This window comes from Leptopilina heterotoma, unplaced genomic scaffold (assembly GCF_015476425.1).
Source record: "Leptopilina heterotoma isolate Lh14 unplaced genomic scaffold, ASM1547642v1 Lhet_61, whole genome shotgun sequence".
Classification (NCBI taxonomy): Eukaryota; Metazoa; Arthropoda; class Insecta; order Hymenoptera; family Figitidae; genus Leptopilina; species Leptopilina heterotoma.
In genome coordinates, this window is record NW_025111142.1 from 26,022 (window position 1) to 51,075 (window position 25,054).

The window sequence follows — 25,054 nt, forward strand, 5'->3', positions numbered from 1 at the left end:
AATTCCTTTCATCGTGTTTAGAATTCTGTGAAACCTAACGCTTTTTTCAAAAAATAATGGAGAAAAATAGTTCATTAAAAAAAAAAAATTTTTTTAGTACAAAGTCCAAATTATTTTCAAAATAAATAATGGTATGGAAAAATTACTGCTATAATTTAATTTATAAATTATAAAAATATAAATTATAATTTATAATACAATTTATAAGCTATAACATTTAACGGGGTTTTTTAAATTTCGCGCCAAAAGTTGTTTCAAAATTTTTCGATAGGGTCGCTTTAGTAGTTTGCCGTGATTCCCCGAAATTCATTCGAAAAAACTTTTCTATCCGAAGATTTAACGGTACAATTCAAAAATATAATACTCAAGAGTCAAAACAAATTGAATAAAATAAAAAATTGACAAATATATAAAAATTCCAAAATTTTCAATTTATAGTTCGATTTTATATTTTTTAATGCTTTATTTTATTTATTTTATTTATTTGTATAAAATAAATATAAATAGACATATTTTTACCATTAAAAAAAAAGAGTATATTCCTGTTGGGAAAAATTGAAAAATATATATTTCTCATTTTTTTGTCATGTGACAAGTTTACATTTTTTTTTTTGTTTTTATCGAATATCGATATGGTTGTATTAAACAGAAACGCGGCATCATCCACTCCTGGGTCACTTGGTAGAACTCGGCAATTTTTTTTTTCTTTTTTTATTTTTTTCATTTCGTAATATTTTGCCAGGCGGAACTGCGTTAGTTTGGATTTTCATTTTGATGAATTCCCTTTGAAGGAAGGTCGAGCAGAAATTCAGCGCGCGCGGTATCTTCTGTCAATTTACAACATTTTCCGTAACGAAACATCGATGTTGACATTCTTCCAAAAACGCATTTTACGTTACACAAAATTGCTTTTCACGAAATGACATTTATTAAAATTGTAATATTTTTAACTCTCCGGATCAGGGGACAATTTAAATTACTCTCTGTGTAATTCTCTGAGTTTAAAATAATGTGTACTCTTCATTTTTATTAAAAAAAAAAAAAAAAAAAAAATTAATTCACAATGTTTATATAGTTTAGAATTTTTATTATTTAAATTTAATATTTTGCAATGACTGTTTTACATATAAAATGCGAGCTAATATGAAACAGATATCGTTTGAAATGAGAAGAAAAAAAATTTTTTTTAAATAATGCTTTAATTATTGTTGAAGGTTTATAAGCGACGGTCGCGAGACATGGAAACGGAAACGGACGAAGATCTATTACAATTTCCGGCGGGTGTTTCACTGGACGCTTCAAGTGGTTCTCTATCGAGTGTCTCCCTCTCGGACAAAAGTATGTCAACTGACAATGTCGAAGAATTCTTTGGCGACGTACCATTCGCAGGTAAACAACAACAAACGCTTGGCTGCACCGCATGACGCTTTCTGCCCTCGTGTTTGTGCATTTTCGTTGTTTTTCGTTTTTGTTGTCGACCATTCGCATAATTTCATATTTTCAGTTTTTTTTCTCTCTCTCACTGCCCCCACCCACTGGGTTTTTTTTGAATATTTAAAGAATTTAAGAATTTTTTTTCTTAACAATGTTTTTGTCAATTAATTAATTAATCTGTCACTTAAACACTCAATCAATTAATTAATCAGTCAATCAATCAATCAATCAATCAATCAATCAATTAGTCAATCAATCAATGAAACAATCAATCAATCTTCATTAAGTCATACTCAGCATTTTGATCAGTTTGAATAAAAAATATTTGAGCATAATATTTAAAGTTCCGTTGCGTATTAATTAACGCAATTTATTGGAAAACTTGATTTTTTTTTTTTTTTTTTTTTTTTTTTTTTTTTTTTTTTTTTTTTTTTTTTTTTTTTTTTTTTAATATACGTTTAATAATTTTTTTTAGAATTTTTCTTCACTTTTGCTTTTCAGTTTAAAATAAGACGTTCAACTTTAAACAAGACGGAAAAAATGATCGAATAGCGAATATGTGAATATGCTTTTCCAATGACAAGGATCTTACGTGACAAAAAAATTAGAGGTTATGTTTAGAAAAGTTTTTGCTTAATTGAACATTAATTTTTTAATTTAAGTCGAAAGCAATTTTTCTTAAATATTTAGAATGTAGAATATTTAATAAAAATTAATGTTAATTGTAGAAAATTTCAAAGTGAAGCTTAAAAAAAATTCTCCTAAACATAACCTATAATTTTTTGTCAAGTAAGGTCCCTTTTACCGAAAAAAGTCACACAATTTAAACTAAAGCAATGTGATAAAAAAAAGAAAATTTTTCAAAATATGAAAATTATATTTAAATTATATTTAATAATTAAATTATTAATAAAATTATATATTTTCATAGCATAAATTTATTTAAACATATTTTTTGTAATTTTTTTTTTCAATTACAATTTTTATCATTTCTTCAAAATTATTATTCTTCACTTTATTATTATCATCATCATTGATAATAATTTACAGAAAAAAAACACTGCCTCATTTTCAATTATGAATTTCAAATTATTATCGATGACTAAAATTTTAATGAGCAAATTACAATTCAGAAAAAAATTGGGGGAAAAATTGTCAAGGTGAAAATGAAAAATAAAAATTGAACATGAGAATGAATTTGAGGTTGAAGAAAATTAAGTTGCTTTGGGGTTATAGGACTTTAATCGCGTGTTGAAAAAGGGGAAGGGAGGAGGGGTGGGTGGGGGGGGTTTCGGTGGCTCGTTTATTTACCATCGAGAAAGGCGCGGAAAATCTGGCCAATGAGGCAAAAGCCGCAGAGATCCGAACATTTCAGCTTACTTCTTCGGAAGTGAAGCGCGAAACGTGCCGCGCAAGCACAAACTTATTTCCACCCTAACGGTCTTTTGCGAGTTCATTATTCGCCACTCGTCTCCCACTTCTCTTTGCCTCTCGATTAGAAAATTCCAATTTTTCAATCATTTTCGAAAATCAATCAACATTATTTTCAAATGTCTTAAATCGAACACACAGAAAAAAGAAAAAAATAGAAATATCCTTTTTATTTTAAATTCTTTCATCGATAGAAATAATCAATTTTTTTTTTAAATCATTAATGTCAAAGAACTCTGATTATCAAGTTTAGATAAAAATTTCGTCCGCCATCTTGAATCCGCCATTTTTATTTTTTTAAATCTGGTGTAAAATTTATTATCTTTATGCTGGAATTAAAATTAAATAAATATAAAATTTTCTCTCGATGGTAATTTTCTTTCAGCGAAAAATATTGAATTAAAAAATCCGATTTTTGACATGTTCGATAAATAATTAAGTTTCCGATAATTTAAAGTGAAATGTTTTATCAAAAATTGAGATCTCTTTGTTTTAATTTATCAGCTTGACCAAATGTAATATTTAATAAAAATTATCGCTAGAGATAACAATCAATTTTTTTTTTTATAAAAAAAAGGGAAACATATTTTTGGGAGAAAATATTCTTGATGAACTATATTTACAAATTTTCAGTAGATGAAAATAGAATTCTAAAATGACAATCATAATGGGTTTAGAATATTTCGAGGTGAATTTAAATTTAAAATTTGAACCCCGTGTTGTAATAAATCGCGTGTCACAGAAAAAATCTGGACTTTAATAAAAATTTTTAATTTTATTAAATTTTATTAAAATTTTATTAAATTTTTATTAAAATTTTAATGAACTTAAAAATTCTTTTTTGAAATTAAATTTAAAAAAAAAATTTCTCTGCGATACTTCTATTTGTTTGCATAAATCAATCACTTTCATTCTTGTACTAATCGTAGGCATCATTTTTCATTTTGTTGTTGTATAACAATTTCAAGGATGAAAAATAATTTGCCGCATTGTAATTAAAAATGAAAACAAGATTTTTAAAAAAATACATCTGTATGGGCGCCTATTATTTTAAGAAGTGATTAATTTGCTCGGTTGCTCCAAAAAAAAAGACTGAAATCAAAAATTTACTTCCATAAAAAAAAATAAATATAATACATTTTTTTAATTTATTATTACACTTTACTATTTAGTTAATTAATTAATTAATTAATTAATCATAAGTACTGTATTCCAAATTGTGGCAACCATGCAAAAAAAAACAATTCCGTCGATATTCTTTCTGTAAAATTAGAATTTACGAATTCTATGATCTTAACATTTATTAATTATATAATTTATAATTATACAAATTATAATATAAAGTTATAAAAAAAATTATATAAATTCGTAACTAATTACAGTTATTTAACAATTTCATCACAATTCTTTGATTTGGATTTTTATGTTCAGAGCAAAATGTTGAAATTAATAAAATTAAGGCAAAATTCTCCTTTCCGGCTGAAATTAGATTTTTAGGCCTATTATAATAGAATGTAGAGACTTCCGGCTATGGAAAAACTTTCTCGAAAGTTGCTGTTTTTTCGAGAAAGAATTTAATAATGCCATTTACAAAGACTTTCAAATCGACGTAATATATATATAAATATATAAATAATATATAAAAAAAAACTGTTTTCTCAGTATTGAGATTTTACAATGATCCAGATTCCCACAAACATTATCCATTTAAGAGAGAGAACAAATAATTATGATAATTTAATTGACTTAGTAAAACATTTTAATAACTTTATTTATGTTCTTCGAGATTTTTAAACTTTCACAAACTAATCACTGGAAAATAGAGTTCATTTTTTGTTTTATAAAAATTAATTTTTAATTCTTACAAATAGTTTACAAATTATAAATAGTTTGTGGTAAAAAAAAAAATTTTTTGTTAAAAAAAATTATTAAATTTATTTTTTAATTAATGTTACAAGTTTTACAAATTATTAATTTATTTTACGTTTTTTAAATTTTGCATTTAATATTAATTAATAATTATTAATTATTAACTTCTAATTATTAATTACAAAAATAAATTTCAATAACTGAGTGCAGTAATTAATTTTATACATTACAAGACTATTTTTTTTTATTATTTATATTCTTTATCGTTTTGTTAATTTATTTACAATTTTTTTATTTCTTTGCTATTTTTTTATTTAATTAACATTTCTTTATTTATTATTTTCAATGTTGTTAATTTTATTAAGTGCAATTATTATTTAATTTTTATTAATGAATTAATTTGAAATTTAATTTAATTTAATTTGAAATTAAAATTAATGTTAAATTATTATTTTATTTATTATTTTCATTGACTAAAATTAAATAATGAATAATTATTAATAAATATAATTAATTAATTTTTAATAAAAGAAGAATTAATTAATTAAAAAAGAAAACTCTCTTATTGGAATCAGGATCATTATGCGAATGAGATAGAACGAAAATTTGTGAGATCAACAAATTTATTTATAAGTTATGAGAATTTATTTTGCAAATAGAGAAAAATATTGTTTTTGTTAACTTTATAGTATTTTTTTATGTGATACAAATAATTTATATTTCCTTATTTTTCACGCTTTTGTAATAATAAATAAAATTTATTTAAATATTCTTTTTTCTGAATAGAAAGAAAAGATTATTTTGCTATTGTAAATTTGAAATTGTTTAATCCATTGACATTAGGAAATTTTTTTCTCACAAAAAAAGAAAAAAAGTGTTTTTTTCTAATTACCAAACTTTAATTAATTTCGATTGAGTTAAAAATAAAGAAAAATTGGTTGAGGAAAAATTCTATTTAATCTTTTATATAAAAATTTGAAGTAATGAATTGAGTAAGTGACGTAGTGGGGGCAATGAGAATGAGAGAGAAGTTCCAGTACTTCTCTCTCTTTCCCATTGCCCCCACTCCGAAGAGGCGGAGCGTTAGCGTCAGCGCCGGAGTGGGGGTTAGAAATACAATACAATTTTTTTTTACCTTTTCAAATATAAAATAATTCCGATACAAATAATTCAATAATTCAATATAAAATATTTTCTATGCAATTGCCTAATAAAATAAATAGTAAAAACTAAATACTTAGGACTATAAAAATACTAGCAAAATTTTTTTTCAAAATACATTTTCAAAAGCCTATTTTCTAATTATATTTCACATTGTGGTTTCTTTTTTTTTGTTCAATGGATTAAACTTTTATATAATATTTCATTATTTTACAATATTTTGTTTTCAAAAATAGAGGAAATATATTTTAAAAAAACATTGTATTAGATTATATTTTGTTATTGTGTTTTTGCTTCGATTAGCTGTTATGTAATATCGCCTAATTTATATTAATATAAAAAATAATAATATATACCAATATATATAATATATACAAATATATATTTATTCAAAGGATATATATACCTATATATATGTAGGTAGATTAACAAAATAGAAAAATGTATTTATCTTAATATTTAAGAATAATATACGAATGGCGTATTATGTCATTAATTGGCCAATAAATATTGTGCTGTGTATATGCAATGTCTTGATTTATTTTGTTGCTTTAATTGCCCTTCGACGCTATAATTATACTAGAATGGTTTTTTTTCCCTTTTTTAATAATTTCAGAAAAATCAATTTTTCTTTAATTTGCGCTTATAGTAGAAATAGAGAAAAAAGTTCTACTTATAAAGAAGTTAAATTTTTTTTTTTAATAAGTAGAAGTGCTATTTTAATTTAATATGTAATTTAGCATTTAAATCTCGATTTAAATAAAATTTTACAAACATTTTACAAAAATAGTACAAAAATAGTACAAAAATAGTACAAAAATAGTACAAACATAATACAAAAATAATACAAAAATAGTTCAAAAAATAACAAAAATTAAAAACAAAATTAATCTATATAATTAATATTTAAAAAATTATAAAAAATCAATAAGTGTAGAAAAATTATAATTTCTCATCTGATGAGAATATAACATATACTGAATTTTTTTATTGTTCAAGACAATAAATTTTTTGAAAATTTACATAATTTTAAAAAACATTTTAAAATACATTTATACAAAAATTTCGAAATTAACCATCATTTTTTAAAAATGTAATAAATGAAACGTCTTTTTTAAAGTTTTGAGAATGTGTTTTACTTTTTATTGATATTGTACTTTTTACAGCACTGTTTTCACATTTTTTTTATACTTAATTAATATTTTTTTTTTTAAATAATTATTCTTAATATAAATGTGTTCGCACTTATTTTTCGGATTTTTCTTCTTCTTGTATTTTTTTTTTTTTGACAAGTTTTTATGCAATGGAATTTGGCGCACTTTTTATCAGGGCTCGTCTTTTGCTTAAGCAATAATTATAATTATAAAAAATGATAATAATAATATGAAACACGAAAAATTGTGCAAAATTCTTTTTTTCGCATGCTCGATTTGTTTAATTTTATTTTTTTTAGTGTCGACTAATCCAATGACTAGACACGATAAGCTTGCAAAATTTACTAAGGACTTAAAAAGTGGTGAGTCACTAGGAATTTAACTAAAATTATTTATAAGAAAGTCATTGACTAAAATTTAAATTTTAAATACTTAATTTAAATTTTAAAAATTAAATAATTAATTTAAATTAATACTTTCGTATTAATAATTAAATTAATAATTATAATAATAGTTATAATGATAATGCAATTTTGATTGATAAATGTTTCACGAAAGAAAAATATTATTCACATTTTTTTTTGTTAAAAAAAATTTATTTCTTTGACAAATATACTTCTCATTATGTTTTTTGTATCATATAATGTGAATGTTATAAAATAATAATTAATATCCAGTATATTTCGTTAAATAAAATTATTCAGTTTTTGTTACTTTTATTCGAATTAATTATTAATATTTTTAACTACTGTAACATATTTTCGGGGTAAGCACAAAAGCAGAGAACTTTAAATAACAACTAGCGGCATATTTTGAAACTAATGCAATTTAGGCGCGAATTTTAAAAAGTTTAAAATATTCAAACGTTCAAAATTCAAAAATATGAAGCAAAATTAATTATTAATAATAATAATAATTAACAAATATAACAATAATAACGACAATATTAATAATAATTAGTGGAAGAATAAAAATATAAAAAATAAAAATAAAAAGAATAAAATAATAATAATAATAATAATAATAATAATAATAATAATAATAATAAGAATAAGAATAATAATAATAATAATAATAATAATAATAATAATAAAAATAAGAATAATAAGAAAAATAAAAATACTAATAATAAAATTAATAATTTACATTAATAGTATTAATATAATAATAAAAAAGTCATAACTAGAGTTAAAAGTTGAATAATCTTGGGTTAAAAAAGTGCAATATGTGACTAACATTATATGACTCAAGTGAGAAAGATTAATACTTTATCTTGCAGAATAATTTAACCCTTGTTAATCTGATTAAATAACGGGTAATTGAGAATAGTGTGAATACAAAGTTAACACCAACCGTGAAAATACTTCAAAGCAGTCAGTCCTTAATTATAATATTGCAAAATTGAATAAATTACGTTTTTTTAAAATTAATTCTATCATGACATTTTTTACAAAAAGTTCTAAATTATACGTTTCTACTTTAATTTTTGTATGTACCCAAATTTAGAACTAGTCTTCAAAAAGTATAAATATTTTTTTTTCTATCTTCCAATTTTTTAAATTTTTTGTTTAAAAAATGTGAGGTATAATAACTCTCTAAATTTTTTAATTCATAAAAATGTTTACTTATTTGAACAAGTTACTGATTTTTTGCATTTGAATTAGTAAATTTTACTAATAAATATAGTAATTTCTACTAAGTTATTAAAAAAATTGAGTATTTTTTAAATTAAAAAGTGAAGAACCAGAAAAATTAATTAAACAATGACTGACAAACCTGAACGAGCCCCATACAAAAAGGTAAGTAATTAATTTTTTCTTTAAAATATTTTTTTCGATATTCTTTTACATTTGTGTGATTTTTTAAATATTAACACTACATTTTATATACATTAAGAATAATATGTAGATAATTAATATTAATAATATCAATATTTATAGTTGTTTTATATAAAAATTACTCTCTAAAATTGAATTAGTAAAATTTTTATAGAAACTGTACCTCTTTTTTATTGTTGTACTATTTCTATTATGGAAAGCTGAGATTTTTTTTCACAAAATGATGATAAAGTTAAAAATTTGAAGAACAATGGATTTTCAATAAAATAAACAAAAATTGTTTTAAAAGTTTTTTTTTCTTTTCTTGAAAATCCATTGTTGTTTTATTTTTAAAAATTACATAATAATTTATTGGAAAAAATCTCAGCATTGCAAGGAAAATGATAAACAAATTTAAAAAGGGGTAGTTTTTGTAAAAATTTAAAAAAAATTTAATTTGTCAAGATTTGTCGAAATTAACAATTTCACTGAATTAATAACTGCAATTCCCATAATTCACAGAATTAGTTTTTAAAAAAGTTAATATTTTAGATTTTTATTCCTTTTACACGCAGACAAACATTTTAAGAATAAAATTTCTGGATATTTTTTAATATATTTAGTATTTTTTTTTTTAATTTTCAAATTTTTACTTGATCATTTCACGTGGAATTGCTATAAATATATAAAACTATTATATATTTATGGGTAATTCCACGTGAATTTTTCCTATGACATTTCAAAATCGGTTAAACATATTTTTTTCTCGTTCTTTATAGAAAAATATTAAATACGTTTTTTTTATTGTTCTACACAAGTGCCCAAATTTGCGAGTTATGAATTTTTGAAATTTTTAGATTTTTAAAAGTAGACCTATTTTCAATAGCTTATAATTTTTTGAAGTATTCAGTTTAGAAAAAAGTTGTCAAAGAAAGAAAGTTTTGGTTTTTCTCCAACTTTTAAGTATTTTTTTTTTAATTAAAAATTTAAAAAAAAATTTTTGATATTTTAAATAAATAAATAAATAAATTTTCCAAAATTCATAACTTGAAAATTTGGGCAATTATAGAAAAATAAAAAAATACGTATTTGATATTTTTCTATAAAGAACGAAAAAAAAATATGTATGTTTAACCGATTTTAAAATGTCATAGGAAAAATTCACCTGAATTTATAATTATATCGAAATATTAAACTTTTGCACGTCTATTCGTAGCATTTATAATTTCTTTTAACAATGGGAAAAAAATGACACGATAGCAACTTGTGGGTAGTCAGAAACTGGATCAAGGTGAGGGAGAATGAATAACATCGTGTCTTCGTTTCCTCGTCATTGTCACGTTAATATAATAATACAACACTACTCTTTGAAATGAACGCCGCGTACTTTAACAAAAAAAAAATAATAATAATAATAATAAAGTAAAATAACCTGTTCAAAATTATCACATCCTCGAATTGAATATAGAGTGCATGTAATACTACTTTAGCAATATCGGCGAATTATGATTAATGACTATTGAAAATTACTATCAGCTCTATTTTACAACGTATATATAGATATAATTGACTTTTTTAATACTGGTGAAATTAAATTTATTCAACTCTTTTTTTTGTAATGTTCTTTAATTATCGAGAGAACTTGATATAATATCGATATATTATACTCGCAGTGTATAATATTAATTTATCTTTCGTTTCATTTGTTTATTTAGACGGTTATAAATATTTATTCGATCTTTAAATCATTCAATGAATTTATATATAAATGCGATAGTAGAGAGCCAATAATCTTGACATTTTGATATTGTAATTAAAATTTCTCCAAACAGAGTTAGATAAAATTTTCGCTACTTTTTTCTATTTTATTTTTTTACCACTTTTTATTTTACTATTTTTTGTTTCGATGCTTCTTTTTATTTCATTTAATCTTCTTACTATTTCTTATTTTATAGTTTTTTTATTTTAGTTATTTTGTTATTTTTACTGTTTTTTTTATTTATAATTTTATAAAGCTAAATTTGGAGACAATTGCACATAAAATTCTAAAAATAGTCGTGAATTAAAGTAAGGAAAGGAATTTTTTTTTCAATTAAATCTGATTATAATTTTCGTCGAATCGTTTTGCAAAGTTCGGTGGTACGTCGTGAATATTAATACAAAGCTGACAATAAGACTAACCGCGTTACGACATCCGGCGGACCAGCAATTACTATTGGCGACAAGCTAATCGCTCTGTAAACTCACTAACTGTGCTCTTGTCAATTTTTTTTTTTTTTTTTTTTTTTTTTTAATATCACTAAAGGCGGAATTTTGCTCTTGTCATATATTTATTTTTATTTTCTCAATATCACCAAAAAGCGGGAATTTTGATTCATTCCTTTTATTATCACGTAGGTATACGTGACTCAAAATAAATACAATAAAAAAGCTAAAGAAATTTATAATATTAAGTAAAGAAAAAATTCCTAAATGTCCAATTTAGAAAAAATTTAATTATTTATCAATTAAATATTAATTTTATTAAATTATTTAACTTAGAATGTTTTCAGGACCTTAATTAATTGTTGTCCAAAAAATTGTTTTTAATTTAAAAAAGAGTTGTTTAATATTACTATTTTTTTTTTTTTTTTTTTTTGCTATTACAATTGTTATGATTTTATTTTAAATATAATTGTCGGAAAATTATAAAATCGTATGAGAAACAAAGTTATTGCATCAATATTGCAAAAGTTTGTTTAATTTACTTTCTCAATTTCATGAGTACCCTCAACCATAACAATGTTGTAAACTCTCGTTCCGTTGAGGAAAACTTTTCTTTTTCAATGAAAAAATACACGAAATAAATAAGTTTGAATCAAGTTAATAAAATCAGCATAAAACTTCAAGTTATATTCCTTTTCCTCGTATTCAACATTCTTACTTTACACAAATTGAAAACAAAAAAATTACATACAATTTGTTCCTTCTCAAGAATATATTATACTTTATATGAATAAAAATTTAATTATTATAATTAATTTTTAAGTCAGTTAATAATATGTAATTATTGATAATAAAATAAATTAATAAATTTAAGTAATCAATTTAAAATTAATAAAAAAAAATTTTTAGCACCTAGCGGCAAATTCGAAACTAATAAAAATTGCGCGCGAATTTCAAACTGATTAAATAATTTAAATATAGCACAATTATATGTAATTATATTATTTTCTAAAAATATAAAAACAAATTATAAGAGAGAATAATAATCATCGCTTTATTGCAATAATAAAATCTGTACTCACAAAAAAAAGAACGTTTATCAAATAAAAAAAAATTTAGAAAAAAAACAAGACGTTAACAATTGGGTCGTAAATTTTTTTTATATTATATATAAATTTTCATAAAATTATCACACACAGCAATGTTTTATTCATTTCCTTTTAGAAAGTTTATTAAATTATGCACAATTTGCAATTTTATCCTTTTTTTTTTGCTTCCTATACCTTCGTTACCGCGAGAATATAATAAATCAGTCAAATGGAATAAATAACGAGATTATTGATTTTTTCTTTCGTCTTTTTTTTGTTAAATATCCGATATGAAATTTCTTAATCTCAAACACATTGCAATTTTCTCGCTCAAGTTTGCAAAATTCAGTGACATTTGACATTTTAGATTTTTTTGTTATTAAAAAAAAAAGACTTGAAGTTGAGTTTACTATATATTTACTAAAAAGTATACAAATTTATTATAAATTACATAAAATATTAGAATATTAATTAAAATGATTAATTCTTCTTAATTAAAATTGTTGAAATAAAAATTATTTAATTAAAAATTTATTTTAAAAAAGTTACAAATTTGAAAACATTTCTTTTGTATTATATATGTTTTAAGCCTGATTTTGACTAAAATATTTAAAAGTAAAAAAAAAAAAAAAAAATGGTTATGGTTTTTTATGGTTATGGTTTACTTATGGTTTTTTTTCTCAATATTTACTAAATTTCTTATTACTGATTTTCTTAATAAAACTGATTTTAAGACCTCAAATTGTCTTATTTTTAATTTAAGCCCAAAAATGAGTTGAATTTAGGAAAAAACTCGTTTGATTTTTTGGATTGGATTTTTTGTCCTCTAAGTACTTTAAGACTTTGTTTTTACAGTGTGGAGTTTAAATTACACTTTTGTCATAATTCTCAAAAAAAAAATTATAATTTAAAAAAAAAAATTTTTTTATTTTAAATTTAAAAAAAAAATTTTGAAACAGAATTTTTATTACAGTTTTTTAGATAGAATATTTATAGTTTTCAATACAATTTAAAAAAACTATATAATCGCCACGCAAAATGTTTACAATGATAATGAGGGAGTTAGAAATTTGGAAAAATAGACAGTTGACGTTATCGTTTATCTGCATTCAGCTATTCCATTGCTGATAATGTCGGTTCAGTAGTTAGTGGTACAAGTGAGAAAGATTTATCTCCCGCTCGCTCAAGGCTCTAATTGCTGCTCATCATTTTTTTTTTTTTTTTTTTTTTTTTTTTTTTTTTTTTTTTTTTTTGAACGATGATGATCTTCTATAGCAAAAGTTGCCGCACAGTTTATATACAGTAGTGGTAATCTCTGAATGTGAAGAAAATAAATGATCCCTCAGTAAAGCAAGCCCTAATCGTCTTGCTTGTTTTGACTCTTTCCACTGTATACAACACTGTGTGTGACTCGGGCGATCCAAAAGAAAACTGTATGTGTATATATATAAAATATAATGACCATTTCCGTGTGTACGTCTCATTTTTGTTTTTCTGATTGTGTGTGCATACCAGCTGATATGACATCACGATGGAATGTGTGAACCCGAGGATGTGACTCACACGCACACATTTATATATATATAATCGACCTAACTACGCATTCTGTATTCAAAAACCACAAACACTAAATTATCATCGAGAATTATTTCAGATGGAATTCTGAGTCATTTGGAAATTGCTTTCAAACTAATTTCGGTCTTTCTTTCTATTTTTTAATTACAATGCTAGTTTTTTCTTTAAATTATCATTTTTTGTTAATTACTGTTTCTTTTACTATTTTATTATTATTATTATTATTATAATTTTTTTTCTTTTTTTTTACTACGATTATTATTTCTTTTACTATTTTGTTGTTATTATTATTATTACTTAATTTTTAAAGATGTTTAACTTTTTTGGATTGTTCTAATATAGTAAAAGATGTTATTTGTTTTTTAAAAAATAATTATTTATTTTTTAATATCGAATATATTAAAAACAATTTAAAATTTTTTTTTTGAAATTCAATTATTTTGAATATAGAATTTTTGAAATATTTCTCGAAGGAATTCGTAATTTAAAAAGTCAAAAGAAAATCCTTAATAAAATACAATCACTTTCAAAATTTTTAAATAAAATCATTAACAAAACTGCATTACTTTAAAAAAAATTTAAAAATTTCTTCGCACGAATTCAATAAATTTCAAAAATTTTAATAAAATTCTTCTCACGAATTCAATTAATTTCAAAAATTTTAATAAAATTCTTCGCACGAATTCAATTATTTTCAAAAATTTTAATAAAAATACTCGCAAGAATTCAGATATTTTCATAAATAAAGTCTTTCTAGTTTTTCAAGTTTAAATTTGTTTAAATAAATCTAAGCAGTGAATTTTTAGTGAAAGAAACACCATTTTGAAAAAAGGAGACGTGATCCATTTTAGCTGACGACGCGTGATCAATATAAAATTCGTTAGCAAACAACAGAAACTATTTAGGAAAAAGAATCCGTAGGGACCTACGTCTGCGGAATTTGAATCGATTTCAACTCCAACGCACACCTTCTACCTATATTTTTAACAATAGAAATTATTTTTCTAAAAAAAAAAAAATTTCGAATTAAAAGCTTTTCAAATTTATTTACTTATGAAAATTGCAAACGCAATTCTTGAAATTTAATTAATTTTAAAATATTTAAGTAAAATTATTCATTAAATAATTTTTTTAAGTAATAATTTTTCTGAAAGTTCTTTAAGAACTTCTTGCAAATAATGGAATTATTGTGAAGTACTTTATAAACGTATTTGTAAATAAATTGAATTCTTGTGAAATTTTTAATATTTTATGAAAATAATTAAATGTTTGCGTACGATTTTATTAAAACTTTTTTAAAAAAATTTAATTCTTTTGAAAAATTTTATTAAAATATTAGACATTGAAAAAATCATGTTATTGAGGAAAATTTTTGAAAATAATTGAATTTTAAAGAAGAATATTATTATTTATAAAAATAATTGAAATTTTGTCCAGAATTTAAAAATTTTTTGAATATAATTGAATTTCTACAAAGAATTTGATAAAAGTTTTTGAAAATAATTGAATTCCTAAAAATATTTTATTATTTATAAAAATAATTGAATTCTTGGGGAGAATTTTGTTATTTTTGAAGATAAAATTGAATTGTGGCCAAGAATATTATAAAAATTTTTAAAAATAATTAATAATAGTGAAAAAATTTGTTATTTATTATAAAATAATTGAATTCTTGACAAAAAGTTTATTAAAACATTGAAAAATAATTGAATTTCGGAGAAGAATTTTATCATTTTTAAAAATAATTGAAATTTTAACCAGAATTTAAAAAAAAATTTTGAAAATAATTGAATTCATAAAAATATTTTATTATTTATAAAAATAATTGAATTCTTGTGGAGAATTTTATAAACATTGTTTTAAATAAGTGCATTTTTGCTAAGAATTTTATTTAAATTTTTAAAAAATTTTTAAAATTGAACACTAGTAAAAAATTTTATTATTAATGAAAATAATTGAATTATTGCGAAAAAATTTATAAAACATTTGTAGATAATTGAATTTCTGCGAAGAATTTTGTTACTTTTGAAGATAAAATTAAATTGTGGTCAAGAATATTATAAAAATTTTGAAAAATAATTGAAATCTAGTAAAAAAATTTGTTATTTATTATAAAATAATTGAATTCTTGACAAGAATTTTAATAAAATTGATGAAAATAATTGAATTTCTACGAAGAATTTTATAGAAGTTTTTAAAAATAATTGAATTCTATAAGAAAATTATTATTAAAAAAAATAATTGAATTCTTGCGAAGAAATTTGTTATTTATTAAAACAATTGGATTCTTGACAAAAATTTTATTAAAATTTATTCAAATAATTGAATTTCTAAGAATAATTTTATCATTTTTCAAAATAATTGAAATTTTGACAATTTAAAAAAAAAATTTAAATGATTGAATTCCTAAAAATATTTTATTATTTATTAAACTAATTGAATTCATGTGGAGAATTTTATAAACATTTTTTTTTAAATAAATGCATTTTTGCTAAGAATTTTATTAAAACTTTTTGAAAATAATTGTACCATTGTAAAAAAATTTTATTATTAATGAAAATAATTGAATTATTATTGCTAAGAAATTTATAAAACATTTGTAAATAATTGAATTTCTGCGAAGAATTTTGTTACTTTTGAAGATAAAATTAAATTGTGGTCAAGAATATTATAAAAATTTTGAAAAATAATTGAAATCTAGTAAAAAAATTTGTTATTTATTATAAAATAATTGAATTCTTGACAAGAATTTTAATAAAATTGATGAAAATAATTGAATTTCTACGAAGAATTTTATAGAAGTTTTTAAAAATAATTGAATTCTATAAGAAAATTATTATTAAAAAAAATAATTGAATTCTTGCGAAGAAATTTGTTATTTATTAAAACAATTGGATTCTTGACAAAAATTTTATTAAAATTTATTCAAATAATTGAATTTCTAAGAATAATTTTATCATTTTTCAAAATAATTGAAATTTTGACAATTTAAAAAAAAAATTTAAATGATTGAATTCCTAAAAATATTTTATTATTTATTAAACTAATTGAATTCATGTGGAGAATTTTATAAACATTTTTTTTTAAATAAATGCATTTTTGCTAAGAATTTTATTAAAACTTTTTGAAAATAATTGTACCATTGTAAAAAAATTTTATTATTAATGAAAATAATTGAATTATTATTGCTAAGAAATTTATAAAACATTTGTAAATAATTGAATTTCTGCGAAGAATTTTTGTTATTTTTGAAGATAAAATTGAATTGTGGTAAAAAATATTATGGAAATTTTGAAAAATAATTGAAATCTAGTGAAGAAATTTGTTATTTATTATAAAATAATTGAATTCTTGACAAGAATTTTAATAAAATTTATAAAAATAACTGAATTTTGAAGAAGAATTTTATTATTTATAAAGATAATTTAAATGTTGACGAGAATTCAAAAAAATTTTTGAACATAATTAAATTTCTGCGAAGAATTTTATTACTTTTGAAAATAATTGAATTTCTGCAATAATTTGCAACTTCTCAAAAATTCAATTTTTTTAAGTGTAATTTTAACTAAAATTTTTATATAAATCCATTATTTTTAATAATTAAATAAAATTAACTAATAAATAAAATAATATAAATTAATTATCAAAATTAACTAATTTCAGAAGTATTTGAATTATTAAAATCTTTCTAAAATAATATTTTGCTATTTTTTATTATTTCATTGTTATTTTATTTTTATTGTATTATTTACTATTGTTTATTATTTTTATTGCTATTTTCACTCTCTTGCTATTTTTTTACTATTTCATTGTTATTTTATTTTATTGTTTAATATTTTTTATTATTTTTATTACTATTTTCACTCTCTTGCTATTTTTTTATTATTTTATTTTTATTTTAAATAGCAAAATATATTTTGATACTTTTTACTATTTTATTTTTATTTTATTAAAATAAAATAACAATGAAATAGGAAAAAAAAATAGCAAAAGAGTGAAAATAGTAAAAAAAAAATAATAAAAGATAGTAAAAAATTATAGAAAATAGTCTAAAAATAAAAAAAACTGAAAACGCTGTAAAATAATGAAATAAGTGTATAACAAGCGGAAAATTATAATTATCCAACCGTCTGTAATTTTCATAAACGCAAGAAAATTGCAGTTAAACGTAAAACACAATATTGGGCCTCAAGTGCTATTCAAAGAGTGTGAGAGCGAGGGAGGAGGGGGGGGGAGTGAGAAGAAGTCGAGTTTACCCCTACCATTGAAGCGCGACCAGTCTACTGACGTTTGGAGTGGGGGAAAATGGCGCGGGGCCCCTATTCACTCTTGAGGCCCATCTCCACTAATGCGGGGTCATCTTTCCGTGCTGTTAACGCAAACTAAGAGAGAGAGAGAGAGTTGCCAACAAAACACAATCGTCAGTCTTTCTTATTGTCAGTTAGAAGCAGACTGGTGTTTGCCTCAGACTTCGTATATAGTTCTCTTCGTTCTTTAGTTTCTCGCACTTGATTTCGCTCTCCCCCCCCCCCCCCCCCTTCCCACTCAACGGTCCCCTCTTTGACACACACACGTTCCTCCTCATTCTCTTTACTCTTCATCGTTGTAACCATAAGTTGAAATTAGTCGGCTCATAACGCGAGTAGAGTGTGTCGTACTTGCTTTGCATAACACGAGATATCGTCTACTTCATGTGCACGTGGCGAGAATGCGAGATTAAGTGATCACACACACACACACACACCAAATGGAATTATTATTTTCGAATAAGAAAAAAGAAAATGGAAAATATTCAAGTGGTGAAAAATACTCTGTGTATGTTTAGGTGTGAAAAAAGTGGTATTCAAGTGATTTGAATCAAGTGATTGTTTAACAAGTGCAATTTCTGTTTATTTCGAGTGAGACATTCTTTATTTCAAATTTGTTTTAATATTTCAAATTTCCCTTTGTTAAATCCTTTTAACTTTTTTTAATTCTTTTTAATTTCTGTTTCTTTAATTTCTATTTTCTAAATTTTTTTCCACTATTTTTCAATAAGCTTTTTTCAATTCCCATTGTTTTCATAATTTCGATTTTTTGTAACTATCAATTTACTGACCTTCTTAATTTTTCCTTTTTCTTTTTTAATTTTTCCTTTTTCCTATTTTCAATTTTTTTCTATTTTAATTTTTCATTTTCCTAATTTCAATTTTTTTCTATTTTAATTTTCCTAATATCTACTTTTTCGGTTAATTTCAAATCCTTTATTTTGGTATTTCTTATTTTTTTTAGTACCAATATTTTTTTTATTTAAATTGAAATTTCGTAAGCAAATGATCGCTAATGATGGAATTGATAAGGAAGATTATAACAGATAATCGACACAAGAGATGAATGACCGGCACGATGCAATGAGTGAGTTGCAATATTAATTATTACTCGGACCTTGTGTTTATTCTTATAACAGTGGCATATTTTCTTTTTTTTTCGAATATCATAGCTTTTTTTTAAATTAAAAAAATTTTAATACTAAATAACCCTTCTCGAACATTCGTTTATCACAACCTTAAGATTTTAATTTAAAACAAAAGAAACAAATTTAATATTTTAATTTAAAACTGAATAAATTAACAGAAAAAAAATTTTTTCTTTGCAATTGAAAATTATTAATGCACTAAAAAATTTTCTTATTTTAATCGAGAAAATAAGATTTCGTATTTAATTTTCTAAAAAAAAATTTAATATTTCCAAGAAGTAATTTTAATAATACAACAATAATAATAATTTTAATAATAATAACGATCAATGTTATTAAAATTTTAAAAAACTAACGCAAAATAACATAATTATATTAACTTAATTACAAAGAATAACTATTCTAGAAAATAACTTAAAAAATTCTAATTAAATTTAGTTTTTAGTTAATTTTTTTTAAATTTCGCGCGCAAATTCAAATGGTAGATAGACATATATCGGTTAAAATAAAAAAAACCGGGAAAACCCTTTCTGCTAAAGTTGAGGCGTTATTACTACTTTTTTTTGTTATTAAATGTTAACCAAAATTGATATACTTTAAATTTATTTCCTAATATTATTATTATTCGTATTATTATTATTGTCGCTATTACTATTATTATTGTTAGTGTTATTATTATTATTATTTTTAATATTTCTTATTTTGAAAAATCAAAAAAACAAAAATCACATGTTACTATTATTATTTTCTTTTTTTTGTTATTACAGAAATGAGAGTGATTTTTTCAAATAATATATTTTCAAAAAAAGGTGAATTTTTAAATTAATTAAGTAAAAATTATTGTATTAATAGAGCATGAAATTTATTTTAAAGATTTTTTCTGCTTTTTCTTTTAACTTTAGCTTTTTTATATCAAATTATTTTTTTCTCGTTAAACTTTTTCTCTGTTAATTATTATTTATATTTTTTAATTATTTTTTCGTAGTTTGTAACTTTTTTTTTTAAATTTTTAATCAAAATTTTTATTACAACGCTACTTTTGTTTTAGAATTTTATGAATTTGACTATATTCCAAGTAAATTTGAGAAGAAAATCAGTAAAATTAACTTTGGACTTGGAAGAATATCCTTTAGAAATTTTAAAATTTATTATTAAAAATTGTTATTTCCATAATCACTTTTACTATATTTTCAAAGACAATTTTTTTAAATAAAAATTAGAAAAATTTATTTCAAAAATAGTAAAATTTACTATAAAAATAAGAATATTTAATAGCTAATTGTAATATTAGAGGAAAGTTTTAATAATTTTTATAAAAAAATTGACATTGAAAATAGTAAATTTTTTATATTAAAAATCGTTATTTGCAGAGTAAATTTCACAATAGAAGTAATTTTATTAAAAAATAGTAAAATATTTTTTGAAATTAGTAAAATTTATTTTAAAATGAATACAATTTGTCAAAAATTCCAAATAATTTGGAGTTTTCTTAGAAGTAAAATGTTATTTTATATTTTTGTTACCTTTTATTAAAAAAAATTCTAAGTTTAAAGGCTGAGAATTAATATAAAAAGATTTTTAAGTTTCAAAATACTAAAATTTTTCGTTTGCGAAAAGTAAAATTTTTTTTCAACTATTAGTAAATAATTTGCTAACTTACAAAAAATCATAATTTTGACATGTTTTTCTTAAAAATAAGGGGAAAAGGGGAAAGAATTTATGATTTCAGTTGTTTTAGGGGATTTTTCGTTTTGTCAAAAATTTGTTATATTTTGGATGAAAATACAAAATTTTATTAATTTAAGGGGATACGAAAGGGAACTAGGTTAAAAAGGGGGACTATAACTACAGTTAGTGTGGTTTAAAAATCCCTATTATTATTATTATTATTATTATTATTATTATTATTATTATTATTATTGTTATTATTATTTTTTCTTTTATTATTCGTTTTTTATCTGTTTAAGAAAAAAGAAAAAAATTTACCACCAAACACAATAAAATTAATAAAATAAAAAGAAAATCACGCGTTTTCTTATAATTTGAAAATTACACGTTACGAATGTAATTAAAACTTATTAACACAACTTTGAAAGTTGTTTCCAAGTTATATATGAAAATCATGGGAGGTTATGTTGTGAATCATCCCACCCCTTCCTTTTCGACAACTTCATCTCCCTGTACACATACATAACTTTGCTCCAGGAAGATAGTTCCCAAACATATTATATATAAATATAAACTTAATAGTTAATATTTTTTTTTCTTTATTAATTTCCAAAAAAAAAAGAAAAAAAACATTTTACTTTAGTCACGTTTTATTCACTGGTTAAATACTTCCCTCCTCTCAAATAAAGAAAAAAGAAAGAAACCAATAATATTTACCAAACTGAAAAAATATCATGGGCGATATACACGGATGCCGCGCGCACTTTAAGAAAAATAAATATAATGACTTCTTCAGTTTTTTTGGGGGAATCTTGACTATGTAACTTGTGGGGATATATTATTTTATGTTTGCTTTTTTCCAAACTCCAAATGTTTGAGAATATATTTCTTATCGCGGACTTTGAATATAGATTGTGGATACAAATATTTTTTCAGATTTCTCTATATCTGCGTCTGTATAGGAATTATATAATTTTGCCGCCATTTCAATAATAATAATAATAATAATAATAATCTATATATACAATGCAGTGTATTTTGATGTACACTATATTTATTGATATCAAATTTTTCAAAAAATTATTTTTTTTTATTTTAAATTTAGATTCTTTTCCAAATATTACGATAAACAGTTTTTAAACATTATAAATGTTGTTATATTTATAAATTATACCTACAGAAAATTATTTTAAAAATTATTTAAAGAATTATTAAATAATGTTTAAACAATAAAGTTGTTTAAATAATTCTCTGTATTTAAATTATTTAAAGAATTATTAAATAATGTTTAAACAATATAGTTGTTTAAATAATTTTCTGTATTTAAATTATTTAAACAATATTATTAAATAATGCTTAAACAATATAGTTGTTTAAATAATTTTCTGTATATAATTATAAATAAATTTCTCTATTTTACACTTTTTTTTTAAATATCATAAAAAAGTAGATTTTTTTAATAGAGTTAATAAAAATTCTAAGAGAGAAAGAGAGAAAGCTCCTGGAACTTTACCGACGTCAATATCCTTATATCCGTACCCACATAAATATATGAAGTCTTTTCAAAAAAGGTAATCGTTCGTATTCACCCTCAATCGGTTAATTTCTACTATTGTATTTTACTTGAACCCCTTCTTCGAATCTAAAAATGAAATAATGCCATTATTTTGAGAATACTTTCGATGCGTTATTCATGTGATTTTTTTTCTCTTCTTTTCTCTTTTTCATAATCCAATTACGTAGAATAATAATAATAATAATAATAATAATAATAATAATAATAATCTCAATAGGTTTACAACAAAGAAATTTTCTTTCTTTAAATACGAAAAACTTATTTAAAAAATGGTTTTTTTTTTTTATTTTTTTTTATTTTTTACTTTATTTCTACTACTTATAATTATATTATTAACTTATAACATTATTATTTTAATAATATTATTATAATACTTATAATATTAGTATAATAATATTATAATACAAAATTTAATTAAAAAATTTAATTTTTTTTTATATTATTATAATACTTATAATATTAGTATAATAATATTATAATACTTATAATATTATTATTATTAAAGTTGTGACAGTATTTGTAGCGAAAAGCGAGGCGAAAAGTTAACTGCAAAGTAAGGCGGGGCTTAATTGAGAAAAAGTGGGGAGCGAAGGAGTGGGGGCAATGGGAACGAGAGAGAGAAACTTAAATGTCTCTCTCACACTCATTGACCCCACTCCTTCGCTCGCGCCACACTCCAGCGCTTAGATTCCGCTTTATTTTCCTGTAAAGCTTTTAAAAAATAGAAGAAAAATTTATTTTCATCAAATATTTGTGGCACTTTGTAGAATTTCTTACGAACAATGAAAGCGACATTAAAATAATAATATTAATAATAATAATTTTAATAATAATAATTTCTTATGAACAATAAAATCGACTAAACGTAATAACTATTTTTATGAAAAACGTTTGGAAAAACGTTACCCGCATATTACGTGCACATAAAAAATACGTTAAAACCAAGAGGAATGCAATATACTATTTCTATTGAAGTGCGCATACACACCGAAAACTATAAGTCGTTTTAATCGCTCAAGTCAGCTCAAGCTGAAGCCTAACATAAGGGAATGGTTACTAATACAATACATACATATATATTTAGAGACCTGAAAAGCAGGTGGTTTCTCCTCAAAGTCTTAAGCGAATGCAAGCTGCTGGAATTTTATAATACAATTCCAATGTGTGCTATAGGGAGTGCCAATACCGCTCGTGTGGTGGCATCGTGCCGTGACGATCTCAACAACATTCGATGTGTCTAGTCTGCCTGCGGGGCGAAAAAACGAGCAAAAATAAATAAATGACAAGAGAAAGGTTAGGGCACCACAAGAGTAGTCGTCGCATGAATGTGAACCGCAAACTATATAATAATTGCGATCAGCGACACTGTCGCGAATATTAGCCGCGAGGAATGAAAGACGAACGACAAAAAAAAATTCAATTTATCAAAAGAATTAATCCGTCAACATTTCTTTTTAATTTTTATAATTATAATTCGCCACCATTTTTTTATTATAATTTTTATAATTATAAATTATAAATAAATAATTTATAAATATAAATATAATTTATAATTATAAATATAATTATAATTATAAAATTATAATTATAATTTTTATCAAAAAATTTAATTTATTAAAAAAAATATTCCTATCATTAAAAAACGAATAGTATTTATACTGAAGAAAATTCCTAACCGCTATACTCGATAAAATAGAAATACTTTACCAAAAAAAAAAGAGAGGAAAAAAAGAAGAAAGGAAAAATTGAAAGTCATTTAAAAATTTGTTACCTGGCTTATTTCATAGCCATGCCTATAATAAAGGATTCGTGAAAATGAGAGGGAAACGAGTAAAGAGAGAAAAGAGGATATGAAGTGAGATAAAATGAAGAAACTAATAGTTATGCCACGTGCACCTTGCGTGCACATAAGTTCCCGACAGTGGAGTGTTTTTCTAAAGAGGCAGTTCAAGTTATGGTGCTCGCTCTTTCCTGTAAAACATTCTATATATCTATATATCATAATATAAAAAAAACAGGAATTGGTCATTACGCAATGATTACTGTTGCGGCAAATAATAATAGTATGTCCTTGAAATCAAAGTTACATGAAAAGATGAAATCTCTAATGTTCTCTCTTCCTAAACTATAATTTTTAAACTTGAAAAACTTATTTTATTTTCCGCTATTGTATATAATTATTGTTATCATTACCTACTGTTTTCTAATATTTTTATTATTATCAACGTATTTACTATTTTTATTATTTTACTATATTAATAACAACAATAATAACAATAATAATATAATTATAATAATATATATTTTTAATAATTATTATTAGCATTTTTTTTTTTTTTTTTCGTTAATATTGTTTCTATCTTTATTATTATATTTCTATGTTATAATTAATAATATTTTTACTATTATTCATTATTTTTGTAATTATTTGTATTACTCAAAATAATAAATCAGTTTTATTAGTAATTTATTTATCTCAAATTCCTCTCTTTAAAACTTTTTAATCATTTAAATATATTTGAAATTCGCGCCAAATTATAATTAGTTCCAAACTTGCCGCCAGGCGCTAATAACAGTTTTTCAGGTGATTTCCCGAAATTTATCATATTACTAATAAAGCT

The 25,054-nt window shown here is 22.1% G+C and overlaps 1 protein-coding gene across 2 annotated transcripts in view; it reads left to right on the forward strand.

The window, feature by feature from the left end:
- LOC122509573 (ankyrin repeat and sterile alpha motif domain-containing protein 1B-like) overlaps positions 1-25,054 on the forward strand; it is a gene marked incomplete at its 5' end in the record, with an annotated part of 63,010 nt that overhangs the window by 20,776 nt on the left and 17,180 nt on the right. The window contains 2 exon segments of one of the 2 annotated variants that reach the window (XM_043623740.1): positions 1,215-1,389; positions 7,349-7,411. In XM_043623740.1, coding sequence (XP_043479675.1) covers positions 1,215-1,389; positions 7,349-7,411 — 238 coding nt within the window. 2 annotated transcript variants of the gene reach the window in all.